The sequence below is a fragment of the Sinohyriopsis cumingii genome, unplaced genomic scaffold (assembly GCF_028554795.1).
Source record: "Sinohyriopsis cumingii isolate HCF-2022 unplaced genomic scaffold, ASM2855479v2 utg000229l, whole genome shotgun sequence".
NCBI lineage: Eukaryota > Metazoa > Mollusca > Bivalvia > Unionida > Unionidae > Sinohyriopsis > Sinohyriopsis cumingii.
The window spans coordinates 4,056,760-4,071,038 of NW_028315879.1; the positions used below are offsets into that span (position 1 = coordinate 4,056,760).

Consider the following 14,279-nt stretch of genomic DNA (forward strand, 5'->3'; position numbering starts at 1 on the left):
TTTTAACACAACCTTGGGAATACATTTTTTTCTTTATATATCATTATTTTATAAGAGTGTATTTGATTCTGTGCAAATCCATGGTATCATTTCTGTCTTAAGAAGATGTATAGTTCTGTACATCTCCATGTTACCCTTGCTGTCATAAGAGTGTGTATGCATTTGCACAGTTCTATGTTACTTGCGGTCATAAATGTATGATTCTGTACAACTCCATGTGGTCATAAGAGTGTGTATGCGTTTGTAAAACTCCATGTTATCTTTGCATTTCTTAGAGTGTGTATGATTATGTACAGCTCTAAGTTATCCTTGTTTTTGTAAGAGTGTGTTTGATATTGTACAGTTCCATGTTATACTTGCTGTCATAGGAGTACGCAAGATTCTGTACAACTCCATGTTATCCTTGCTGTCATTAGAGTGTGTATGATTATGTACAACTCCTTGTTATTCTTGCTGTCACAAGGGTGTGAATGATTCTTCACAACATCATGTTATCCTTGCTGTCATAACAGTGTGTATGATTTTGTACAACTCCATGTTACCCTAACTTGCTGTTGTAAGAGTGTGTAAGGTTCTGTACATTACCACGTTATCCTTACTGTAATGTGAGTATGAATGATTCTGTGCAATTTCATACTACACATGTAAAAATTGAGAATCTTTAAATGTAGTGTCTCAGAAGTTTAAAATTAAACATGTGCAAATGAAAGACAACATCTTGATATAAAGAAGAGTGAAAGGCATTTTCTTTGAAATCATTTAAGTAGTTTTTCAGATATCTAAATATAAACATTTTCAAGGGAGGTAATTTTTCCCAAAATCGTAACTTTTTGATGAGTATTGATTTCATAAAAGATACAAAATATATCATTTTCAAGAAACTGAATTTCAATTCTTCATTACTTTTATGCCTTTTAAACTTCAAATTTTCAATTACATAAGGATATTAACACAGAATACTTGTATCCAAATGACACATGATTTGGGCTTGGTAAAAAAATGTTCTGAATGTTTCTGATTTGTTAGGGCTGTTCCATTTGAACATACATGGAACCCACAGAGTGCAGTTTTTTTCAAGAAAATATGTCAGGATACTTTGATTGCACAGAGTTCATATTAAAATGAAAAGAAAATTCTAAATTGCATCTATGGGTGAGTACCCCACATTAAAAGTGCCTTTCCCTAGGTCCCAGGTATATTTTACTGGAGCAATTATTATCCTAAAATGTTCAAATTATTTCAGATTTGTTTTATTATACAGTGTTGAAAAGAAAATCAAGAGAAAGTAGTTACATTGCCATGGGTTATTCAAAGTATTAGAACGCACATAACCTTAAAACTATCTGCCAGAATTTGACCAAATTTTCTTTGTCATTTACATGAATCTCACCTTCCGTCATTTGAATGAGTTGTGTCCCTTGTCAATTACATGAATTCAGCCTTCTGTCATCTGCATAAATCATGTCTTCTGCCATTTACACGAATCATGCACTCTGTCATTTATATGAATCGCCTTCTGTCATTTAAATAAATCATACCTTCTGTCATTTATGTGAATTGTGCCTCCTGTCATTTACATGAACTAAGCCCTCTGTCATTTAAATAAATCATATCTTCTGTCATATACTGGAATCATGACCTCTGTCATTTACATGGATTGTTTCTTCTGTCATTTGCATGAATCGTGTCCGCTTTAAATAAATCATACTTTACAGCATTTACATAAATTATGTAACATTCTGTCAAAATATCAAATGGCATTTTAACTTTTGTTGCTATTTAAAATCAATGACCATTTTACTTTGAGCGGGATGGAAGATGGAAATGTATTAAATAATATGATATAGATTCTTTGCTGGTAAAAAAAATTGTTCTCATAGTCTGCCTGTTTGTATTGATACAGAGATGTCATCCACTATTAATTTGTCAAAATCTCTTTTTCATCTCAGATTATGTTAATGTGATTATTTCTATCAAATTGTAATTTTCAGGTTTGATATTAATATATGTAGGTCATTCACAAGTTGATTATTGGTATATCATCGTTACAGAAATACTTGAAATGTTTGGTTACAAGCTTAGCTAAGCTCTTGTTTCACAAAAAGCAGCTGAATATTGACCAATCAGAAATCATTTCAGTTTTCCATGCTTACTCGAGAATGTTCAAATCGAAATCAGCTGTAATAAAAGAAAATGTTTGCAACAGATATTATAAATGAAATACAGAGGACATAATGAATGCATGACTACCCTGCTTTTGTATTTTTTTCCTCAACTGGCACAACTGTGTCCTACATTGGGAAAGAGGACTGTAATAAGCATATTTCAACCAAAAGCCACTTTAAGTAAGATTGCATCAAAAATAAATCACTGGGTACAAATTTAATGTATTTGTGTTTTGGTGTTTAGATTCCTATATATTTTAAAGCTGACATTTCTGTTTTACATCATTAGAGGTAGCCATCTTTACTAATACAAAGTCAATTGAAACAAATCCTGACTTTAATGGAAAACAATTAGATTATCACAGCTTTTGAGAAGAGCTCAGCGTCAACCTCAGTTTTTAAGTGCTTGATATGTTGTAGGTAAGTGCAACAAGTTTTGCTTAAATTTAAAACTTTGATGACAGAGATTGAAAGTGTATGAGTTGTGCGATTGGAATAGGATGGCAAACTGACTTACTGAGAACAAAAAATTTAAAACAATTGTGCTGCTTTGTTGTTAATTTGAAATCTTCCAATATAAGCATAATGTTGATTAATTAAAATGAACCTATTCATGTTGGCATTGGCATTTCTTTCCAGGTATTTTGGTTTGTCAGGCAGGATGTATATTGGCAAATTTGGACAGCTACCTCAAAGATCACAACTTCACGATGCCTCTTGACCTTGGTGCTAAAGGAAGCTGCCATATTGGTGGGAACCTAGCAACTAATGCTGGTGGAGTCAGGTTGCTACGATATGGCTCATTGCATGGCAGTATTTTGGGACTTGAGGTTGTAAGTGACTTTTTTTTCCTGTTGCATATTGCTGAGTGAATACTGAACTATTATCTGACAGCTTTTTTAACAAACTCCTGAAAACATCTGGACAGTAAGCACTAGGTGTAAATAGCATTATACAGCAAATAATAGGCACTCAGCATATAACTACTAGGCGTAAATAGCATTATACAGCAAATAATAGGCACTCAGCATATAAGCACTAGATATAAATAGCATTATGCTGCAAATAATAGGCACTCAGCATATAAGCACTATGTGTGAAATAGCATTATACAGCAAATAATAGGTACTCAGCATATAAGTACTAGGTGTGAAATAGCATTATACAGCAAATAAAGTGCATACAGGCTTGCAGGTACCATCATTTATCCAATATTTCCAATATTAGAAAACATTTATTTATTGTCAAGATAATTTGTGTGTAGATGAAAATTAAAATGTGTCCTGAATATCTGTCCTTTATGTCCAGAAAATGAATATTTCTATGTGTTTTTATCTTCTCTAACAAAGGTTCCGATATGTTAACCCATCAACACCTTAGTGGATTGATCAGATAATTCAATGCTTTAGGTCTGTGAATTTCATTAGATGTAGCATCAAGCCACTGTATCCAATCAAATTTAGGTTGTTCAAATTTGAACACTGGTCCTACATGATCAGTATAAGGGGAACACACAGATGGAACGGAATGATAAATAAGCAGTTTTCCAGTGCAGGTCCATGTTTGTATAAATGCATCCTTTCCACCAAATACACCGGTATAGGCTTCTGTCTTGTACATAGTCATACTTTCAATGTTAAACTTACAAACTATCCTTTTGAAGTCAGTTGCTTCCACCATTTTCAGCCGATGTACAAAGTAACAATGCACCACTGTTGCAAGCTGTTGGTTCATTGGAATTACATCCTAAGGGAGACAACTCATGAAATCCAATGGTTGTCACTATAACAAAGTACTCAAATATATGATCGATCTGCCAAGGTGTAGATAGGGTTAACATATCATCCCAGTTCAAAGCGGGCTTGGAAAACAAGATTGCATTATATCATTATTTGCAAGTAGAGAACACTTACCTGGCAATGTTTTGGTGTTTTTTGTTGCAAATAAAGAATATCTGGCTGAAATTCTGGTGTTTATTTTCTTTTGGCTTGTGTAGATATGCCATTGGAGATAACTGGACTTGTTTTATAACATTTAAAGTGATGTATAGTTAATACCACCAATATTTTCAATGTGCAACATCATGATTTTAGGTGGAATTCAGTTGTTAGACTAGCATTTTTTTATGGAAGATGGCTAAAAAAAGTGATTGTTATATGAATTATAAAATTGCTTTTTGGTGAAAATGCAGCTTTTAAATTAAATGTAGGGTTCATCCAGATTTCTTCTGGCATCAATGTTTGCCAAATTCCTTGGGTTTTGTTGAAACCAGATCACCAGAGGAATATGGCAAGCAAAAGATACCAGTAAAAACACAATAGCTATTTCATGCATAAAATGTTACAAATTTGTTAAGATGCAATTTAAAGTTTCCCTAGCGAAAGTGCTGATCCAGTAGGTTGGCTTTACTGAATCCTTTTCTGAGGTGGCACATGCTCCCAGTCAGCTGATGTAAAATGGATGAGCGTCCTGCAAGTGATCCAGTGTCTAAGATCTACTGAGAAATAACCACTTTCATGAATGTTAAGTATACTGTGTGTCCTTTTTTGAAGAATAAAGTAAATACCCAATTTTTGGAAGGTAATTAATTAAAGAATAAAATAAATACCCAATTTTTGGAAGGTAATTAATTAAAGAATAAAGCAAATACACAACCTTTGGCAGGTAATTATTTAAAGAACAACACAAGTACACAACCTTTGGCAGGTAAATAATTAAAGAATAAAGCAAATACCAAACCTTTGGCAGGCAATTAATTAAAGAATAAAGTAAATACCCAATTTTTGGAAGGTAATTAATTAAAGAATAAAGCAAATACACAACCTTTGGCAGGTAATTATTTAAAGAATAAAGCAAATACCCAATCTTTGGCAGGTAATTATTTAAAGAATAAAGCAAATACCCAATCTTTGGCAGGTAATTAATTAAAGAATAAAGCAAATACACAACCTTTGGCAGGCAATTAATTAAAGAATAAAGTAAATACCCAATCTTTGGCAGGTAATTATTTAAAGAATAAAGCAAATACCCAATCTTTGGCAGGTAATTAATTAAAGAATAAAGCAAATACCCAATCTTTGGCAGGTAATTAATTAAAGAATAAAGCAAATACCTAACCTTTGGCAGGTAATTAATTAAAGAATAAGGCAAATACCCATTATTTGGCAGGTAATTATTTGAATAATAAAGTCAATACCCAATCTTTGGCAGGTAATTAATTGAAGTTGTACAAATGAACTCTGTTTTGATATATATATATATATATTCAAATGAGAATACACACTTGTTACTATGAAAAAGAAAAAGTTAAAAAAATATATTTGCGTTCATCATTATTCCTACAGCTATGAATGAACAGCTTATATCAGACAAGAGACAATGTCTTTTTTCTCAACTTAGAAATTTTCTCTCCTGTGTGACTGGATTACTTGTTTTTGGTCCATGCACACATGATGCAGAAGTACACTGTCATTTGTTTTGGGTACAGCCCAAACATGGATAAGCATAATGATACACCAGGGCATCAGTGGAGCCTGAAATCCGATATTGAGACATGGATACAGCCACATTGATACGCCTCATCCAACAATGCAGCACATGCATGTTTATGTAAGAATTTTAGTATGTCAGTTTATAAATTTGTGTTCCCCCAATACAGATGTTGATATTACGCTTCTGTACCATATATTTTTACAGGTGCAAGCCAGTGGAGAGGTGGTAGACTGTCTTTCTACCCTGCGCAAGGATAATACGGGTTATGATCTGAAACAGCTATTTATAGGCTCAGAAGGAACATTGGGAATTATAACAAAAGCAGCCATATTGTGTCCACAGAAGCCAAATGCAGTTAATGTTGCCTTCCTAGGTATAGAACATGTTTTATTTGACATGAGCAAATATAGCAGTTGATGGTAGGTGCTTGCATGCCATTATTATTAACACACCAGGCATAAGGTTAAGTGAGCTCATGGAATGATCTTGGGTCGATTGTACACTACTCATCATCATCAACATTGCTGTTTTTTGGACTTTTCAATCATTCAAGTACCACAGTTGTGACTGAATAATGATATGGATGTCTTTCAACCTATGGCATCAGCCTTATTGCTACATTTTTCTTTCTAACCCACATATGCCAGGTAAGCAATATCAGAACCACTTAGTCATCATGTTTGAATAAAAATCTCCACCTTTGACCCAGTCACATTTTCCCCTGAATGTCAAGCTGGCCCAGTTGAATTGCAATAGGCATACTGTGTAGATGATGATGGAGGTATAAATGAGATATGAAACAATTATGCTAGAGGATATAAGTGATGGTTTTCCTGTTGCTGATTGGGTTTTACGAGTCACATTAAGGGATGTTAAACATGATTTTTCTATTTCTGATTGGGTTGTACCAGTCACATTAGGGGAGGTTAATCATAGTTTTTCTATTGCTGATTGGGTTGTACCAGTCACAATAGGGGATGTTAATCATGGTTTTTCTATTGCTGATTAGGTTTTACCAGTCATGTTAGGAGATATTAATGATGGTTTTGCTATTGTTAATTGAGTTTTATCAGTTACATTAGGGGATGTTAATGATGGTTTTTCTGTTGCTGATTGGGTTTTACCAGTCATTTTAGGGATATGAATGATGTTTTTTTATGTTGCTGATTGGGTTTTACCAGTCACTTTAGGGATATGAATGATGTTTTTTCTGTTGCTGATTGGGTTTTAATTATCACTTCAGGGGAAGTTAATAATGGTTTATCTGTTGCTGATTGGGTTTTGCCAGTCACATTATTATTGGATGTTAATTATGGTTTTTCTGTTGTTGACTGGGTTTTACCAGTCATTTTAGGAGATGTTAATGATGGTTTTTCTGTTGCTGACTGGGTTTTACCAGTCACTTTAGGGGATATTAATGATGGTTTGATTTTCTATTGCTAATTGGGTTTTACAGGTCACATTGGGGGATGTTAGTGATCGTTTTGCTATTGTTAATTGAGTTTTATCAGTTACATTAGGGGATGTTAATGATGGTTTTATTGTTGTTGATTGGGTTTTACCAGTCACATTAGGGGATATTAATGATGGTTTCTTTGTTGCTGATTGTTTTTGTGTCATATTGGTGGATGTTTATGATTGTTTGACTATTACAGATTGCATTTTGCTGGTCATGTTTGAAAATGGTAATAATGGTTTTGATGTTGCTTATTGAGATTTGCCAGTCTTGCTATAGGATGTTTTTGGTGGTTTTACTGAGTTTTTTTTATCTTGCAAGTGTAATATCAAGTCACTGGTTGTTTCAGTGCTTCTGATTGGTATCACTGGGTATGGTAAAAGGTGTTGACAGTGGTTTTGCTGCTGCTGAATGAGTCTTGCTGGTAGATGCTATTAGTGGTTTTACTGATTGAGTTTCACCTGGCAAGCTGAGAATGTTGTTTGCATTAGATGTTTTTCCAAGTCCTGCTTGACGATCTTGATGGTACTTTCATTGTAGCTGATTGTATTTTCCCTGTCTTGCTGAAGGTAGTTAGGTAGTTAATGATATTTTACTATTGGTGATTTCGATTTACTAGCCATGCTTGAGAATGAAATGTCTGTTATATTAAAACATACACGGGTCCTGGGGACGGCATGTTTAAAAACATATATGACAGGGTAGTTTAGTTTCAAAATTGCTTCTGTCCCTTGTTGTTTATTCATTATAATCACTTTTATAAGTGGTTGAAATAACTGGCTCTGGAGGTCTTTCTAAAAGTGCAAGCTAAATGTCATCAAAAGCTTCTGTTTTAGATATCCCATCATCAAATTAATAATTTATTTGATCTTAAGAAGTGTGTGGCCATTCCACCATCTACATTACGTAAATTATGTTATGCACGCCGTATTTATATAACTATAAAAATGTTCTCATTGGTTAGCTATAAATAGGTCGAGAAATCCTACCACATGACGCTGCACTTGTAGTTTAACTAATCATAAACAAGTGTGAAAGTCTGTCTTATTTTCTTAACCATAATGAAATCTAGCAGATTTTTTAAATAAATCTTACAAAACAAAAGTATAAATTCTGCGGCCACATTAATTTTAGTCTTGTGAGACTTGGGTTGTATCATTCAGATCTGATACACTGCGCGCTGCGAAAAGAACAGAATGTAGCTAGAAGTGACAGTAATGGCAGTGAGACATGGTTTTGACCATTGAAGAAATTGGTATTTGGGTGAGAAAACACAGCCTAGAGAAATAATTGACTGCCTTAGAGGTAAGTTCTGTTATTTTTTCAGCAAGCTAATCAAAAGATGGTAAAAGACTAGTGAAAAACCATTTATTCAATCATTACAAACATTGTTGTAATAGACACTCATTTCTGTTGGTCTAAAACCATTACAACACATACTTTTCTTCATCCAGTTAACTCCAGATGACCAATACGCAGAGAATCGGTGGGGGGGGGGGGGCAGATTTTGCATTTTTTTGGCCACCATAAACAAATGCTTGTGTGTAATGGAGTCTCCATTCGAGATTTTAATTCCAATATGCAATCATTTCAAGTCCAGTCCCAGTAGATAACTCTTAATGTTTTGGAAAAAAGCTTCACTGAATTTGACTATTTAACAGTTTTGTACGTTTTTTCTTATAAAAATTTATGGGTTTTTTTTCATTTATTTATTTTTACAATCATTTTGTTTTAATCCCAGGAGTCTGGACATAATTTTTTTGAAAAATCGAGCACGATTTGAATATTTTTGAGCTATGTGCAGTCATTGTGGGGATAACTCTAATATGCCTTGGAATGCCGAAATCGTGTTAAGTGAAAGTATCTTTCTTTAACAAAATGAATAAAAATAAGTTAATATTGAAGAAAGTGTCTAAATAGCTTCGTTTTGTTCAAGATTTTTATGATCCTTTTAACAGATTTCTGTATTCCCAACTTCCTTTGCATTCCAGCCAACTGAAATGTATGCTGCGGAGCTTGAAAACATGTCCATTTGCTTGTGTGGGAATTTGAATTTATTAGGAAAAAGACATCATTGTAAGTAAAGTCTGACTAAAACATTATAACTTTAATTTGTAGAAATGCGCCAATATGTGATGCCATGTGTGTGAGATATTCCTGAAAATTTTACTTATCGTTTTGAAGTTATTTGATATCGGAACACGCTACACAGTGCCATCATTGGGTAATAAGACCTCGACACCCAAAACACAAATATCAGGTTGAGATCTTATATTGTAGCACAAAGTGGCCAAGTGGTCATAAAGCACTCTCCGTTACGGATCACTGTCATCTCACTCTGTCTGCGTGGGTTCGAGTTTGGGATTCAGCCAATGTGGGTATGTGAGAAAGCTTGCCAGCAGCTTCTCGTGGGTCGGTGGTTCTTCCTGGTGTTTTCCCGGTTTCTTCCTCCACCATTAATACTGGCCACCATGCATAGCCTATCCTGTGCAGGAAAATGGCGTTAAACCCCACAACAACAACAACAACTACCTCGACACCCAAAACATAAATGTCAGGTTGAGATCTTATATTGTAGGACTATAGGTTTATGGGGGAAATATAAATATGTAATAATGAGACCATGATAAATCCAAAGAAGTTAATATTACACCTTGAAAATTCGTTTTTCAAAATACCTTGCACATGTATTTTTTTTTATTACTATCAGCGACATTTTCATGTTTGAGCTGCTCCACATCTGGATCATAAAGCACTTAAAGATGAGTTTGAGGATTATTCATGCTACCTGATCACCAGAAAAAGAGCTTTTGTAGCTACTGGCTGGATATTATCAGCCAGACAATTAGTACTGGTGGCATCCGCTTCCCAAATCTGAAATTGGTTATTAAGCGACTACTTACCTTGCCTCACAACAATGCAGATTGTGAAAGATCTTTTACTATGATGAAAAAAATACATATTGTAGGAAGTCCCTGAATGCAGACACATTAACATCATTTTTACAGTGTAAAATAAACATTGACATCTGTTGCATAGACTTTAAACCCCCATATTACATTTTGAAAAGTGCAAAGGGTGTATGTGTTGCATATAATAATGCATGTGTGTATGTTACAACACACAGAAAATCAAAAGAATAAAATGAAATAAAGTTTCAGTGATGTAAATAATTATGTAAATTTGTATAAAATTAGTTTGTTTATGGCATTTGATTTTTTAAAACTGTTGATCTTATATAATGCATGAATACATTATTTTGTGTAAGGGTTTTTGGTCTTTGCAAGGTTTTTATTGGTCTGGCATGCAGGTTTTCATCTCAGCTGGTTGACAGATATGTGTTCACTTCTGTTGAAATGTGGTGTCACATTTTGATATCACAATGCTGGTAACCATGTTTAGAGCACTGACTGGTTATGTTCAGGATTTAAGTATGTGTGTGTTAGGGGTTATCTCATATAGTTCCAGTTTTTAATAGTATCATCAGTTCTTTTCTTATTTTACAGGCATCTACCTCTGTGTGCCCAAGACAGTATGATGCATAAAGGGATTTCCTGACAAATTTGCCAGTTTTAAAATATCTTACTTTGAATTTAGAAATGAATCCCTTAAAATTGTCAAGGCGTAAAAAGTTGAAATAAGAAAGATTAACTGGTTATATTGTTATTTCAGTTAACTTTGTTTTATCTGTTTAAATTACCAGAGTACATGTTCAGAATTGAAAGTTTGCCATTTATGGAATTTCAGATTGAGCATTGGTCATTGTGTACATGTTAATGTCATACATGTAATTGAAGTCCCAACATGTCAGTTATCCTGAGCATTCAGTTTTTAAAATCACATTTGTTGCCATGAGACTGTTGCTTCCATCTAGGTACATATACATGTATTTATGATGTGTAAGATAATAAACGTGGATGTAAATACATGGTTTATGGTCAACACTTCTTGTGTTAGCTTCATTTCAGATGGAGTTGTCGTGAGCAAAATATTGAGTTCTAAGTTTGTTGGTTAACTTTACTGGGTCTCAAATTACACATGGTCATGCATATTCTTGGCAAAATTGAATTAAAGTTTGGACAATTTATTGTCTTTATCCTATCAAAGATTGGGGCACAACATTTTAACAATGATGTAAGAAATCATTTTGGTAATATATTTTGAAATAAAGATGTTAAATTGATTGCTGTTTTGAAGTATTATGTAGACCCCTTCCCAACTATAAATGATAAGGTTTACAGAGCCATACATAATTTCCTATAAATATTGCATATAATGTAGATCAATATATGGCGACCTAATCCAGGGATGGCGCTGGCTTTAATAAAGTTGTCGCAAAAAATATCACAAACCTCATTAGTTTGTTGCCAAGTTAAAAAAAATGTCACCATTTTCATGATACAGTACTATCCATTTGTCTTAACATCCTCAGGATCAAGGTAATGTTGTCATCATAAGTGGATGTTTAGATAAGGCGGGGGGGGGGGGGCTGAATATAAATTGAAATTTCCCATACAGTTGACATTTTTAAGAGATGACCTGTCATCAGTGACTAGGATTTACACAGAGAATTTTTTTTTTTTAAATTTTGATTAAATGAAGATGACTGGTCTGAAATACGCTTGTGTATTGACAACTTACATTTGTGTAGTACACTCCACAATGTGTTAAATAATAAATTTTAAACTGCTATTAGCAGTGATCATAAGCATTAACTTCTTGGTACAAACAGGAAGCTTTCACGGCACAGTAAATATGTTCCAATCACATTGAAAAATGAAACAATGCTTTTAGTTAAGTTTGTTGCTGACTTTCTTTGATCAGTGGTCTTCAGCTTGCTTTGATAAAAGGTTAGTGTGTTATTTAAGGCACCAGAAAAGGCTCTCTGAAGGACCAAACAAATGCCCACTTGTTATAGCTGCAGCAACATCAAATAATTGTAAAGCTGATGGAGACGGAATTTTTATTTTTCATTTGCTCAGTATATATGCAGAATGATCAATGATTTAAAGGTATTCAGTTTTCTTTGAAGTTTCAGCAAAACTGTATTTTCTGGTACATTTTTCAAAAATGAAAAAAATTGCCATTGTCTGGTAGACTGTAGCCATTCCCATTCCTGCCTTCTGAGGTAGTCGATTGTAGCTAGTCAGGTAGCATGACTATTTGGGTTATATTACAGCACAGAGTTCTAAGGCCAGACATCAGCATCAGCGGATTATGATCTAACAATTCCATGTTAGGGTGGTTTGTCAATGAGAACAGGATTTGTTTATGTAACAATAGATTCAAGTGCAATTTTAAATCCAAGTTTGCAGTTTCCTGTCATGGTGCCTTTAAATTTCTCAACTCCAAACACAGGACTTTATATACAATTTTGAACAACCAAAAATGTTATCAGCACAAAGATCGCCAGATGGTATATTTTGTCATCAATAAGGAAAAAGAAAATCATAATTTGTGACATTGGCAAATCCAAGTGCGATCTCTGCTTGTCTATCACATTTTTCATCTACAAACAGGATTATTAAGTGGTCTTACAATAGCATTAACGGCAGAGGAGTGACTGACCATGCTAATAGCATTTCATGTGCTTGATGTTTTGGAAAAGAGAAGGTATAAAGAAGAATGTAGATGTTGTAGCAGTCCTGTATGCATGTCATGGTTTTGCAGTATTCACCTAGACATGTTAAATACTCTTTCTCTGCAGCCCTTACAACTTTTAAAAGTACCTGCCATCACTCAAATGTGCCAGTTTTTGACTCTCAGCCAGAAATGCTTATATTTAACACAAGCCTAATGTTACAAGGAAGCATGCTGACCAGAAATATTAACTCTGACATCCAGATTTAGGTTTGTATTTTATATTGGAACACTTCGGCTATTCTTTTTCTGGCAAAGGGCCCAGCGATTATACACTATGACTAACATAAACATGAAGACTCACCTGGAGTTGGTCTGCAAGTGATAGTCCTACAGAAATACACATTAGATTTAAAACTATAATCAGGAATACAGTGTTTACCAAAGTAATATAAGTGCAATTTAGAAACTTTAGTTACAGTTACATACATACATATATATACACACACACACATACACACACAGGGTTTCCATGATTTTCTGACATAAGTGTCCTCATGTACCAATCTGATTAAAATCAGATCTTCACTATCCTATGTGAAAATCTGACAGCGACTGCTTAGGGGTCATTCTGGTGACCTTTTAATTTTCCAATGTAGTTTCAGCTCTCAAAAATTTGAAAGTGAATCAAAACAATTGGCACATATTGCTGCTCTTCAGCTATAATGCTCAATCTCCCAAATGTGAAGATATAAGACTTCATCTGAGTGGCTGATAAAATTAGTGACTATGGTAATATCATAGGTCAACAAAACATGACCCCTAAGCTGTCAACGTCAGATCTTCACGTAGGACAGTTGACATATGATTTTAATCAGATTACGTCATGTACATGTTTTTGTAAAATAGGAAAAGTTATCAGCTTTAACCTTTGTAAACATTTTGGTTCACAGAATGCACAAAGCAGAGGTCAGTTGGATAAAATAAACACTTTTGTTGAGATATTCAAATGGTAAAGACTTTATTACGTTTTTGGATAAAGTTTTTGTTTTGTTAAAAGTTTAAATTCTGTGGCCAAATTCAAAAGGCTTTGTTATAATGTTTCTTTGTTACCAGGTTTAATTGGTTATGAGTTTGATTTGTGTGGTCCATCGAAGAAATTAGCTCAATTATACTATTTTTATCACCTGACATGCTGAAGCCAGGTAAACAAGGGCAGTCATTTAAATAACAAAGGTGCAATAATAACAACTTATATAACATTAATTAAAAATTGCTGAATCAGTGCAATTATAACAACTTATTTATAACATTAATTAAAATTGCTGATTCAGTGCAATTAAGGCTTAAATAGAAATGTGTTTGTTTTGTACTTTGGAACCAATAATTTATAAATTTACCTATATGTTGAATAATTGAATACAACTCATACTGACAGACCTGATTTTCTTATCAACTTCTGCATGTCATTAAAAAATATGTGAAAGAAAAAAAATCAGATTAATAAAAAAACAACAACATGACTATTAACAATTTTGATCCATCCAAGTAAATTAAGTAAATGACTAAATTACTTAAGTTATTAA

At 33.7% G+C, this 14,279-nt stretch overlaps 1 protein-coding gene across 2 annotated transcripts in view; it reads left to right on the plus strand.

Moving 5' to 3' along the window:
* Positions 1 to 14,279, plus strand: part of LOC149774462 (D-2-hydroxyglutarate dehydrogenase, mitochondrial-like) — a 30,820-nt gene that overhangs the window by 5,775 nt on the left and 10,766 nt on the right. For both annotated transcript variants that reach the window (XM_089945273.1, XM_089945274.1), the window contains exons 4-5: positions 2,805 to 2,998; positions 5,862 to 6,030. In XM_089945273.1, coding sequence (XP_089801399.1) covers positions 2,805 to 2,998; positions 5,862 to 6,030 — 363 coding nt within the window. The remainder of the gene's footprint in view (positions 1 to 2,804; positions 2,999 to 5,861; positions 6,031 to 14,279) is intronic.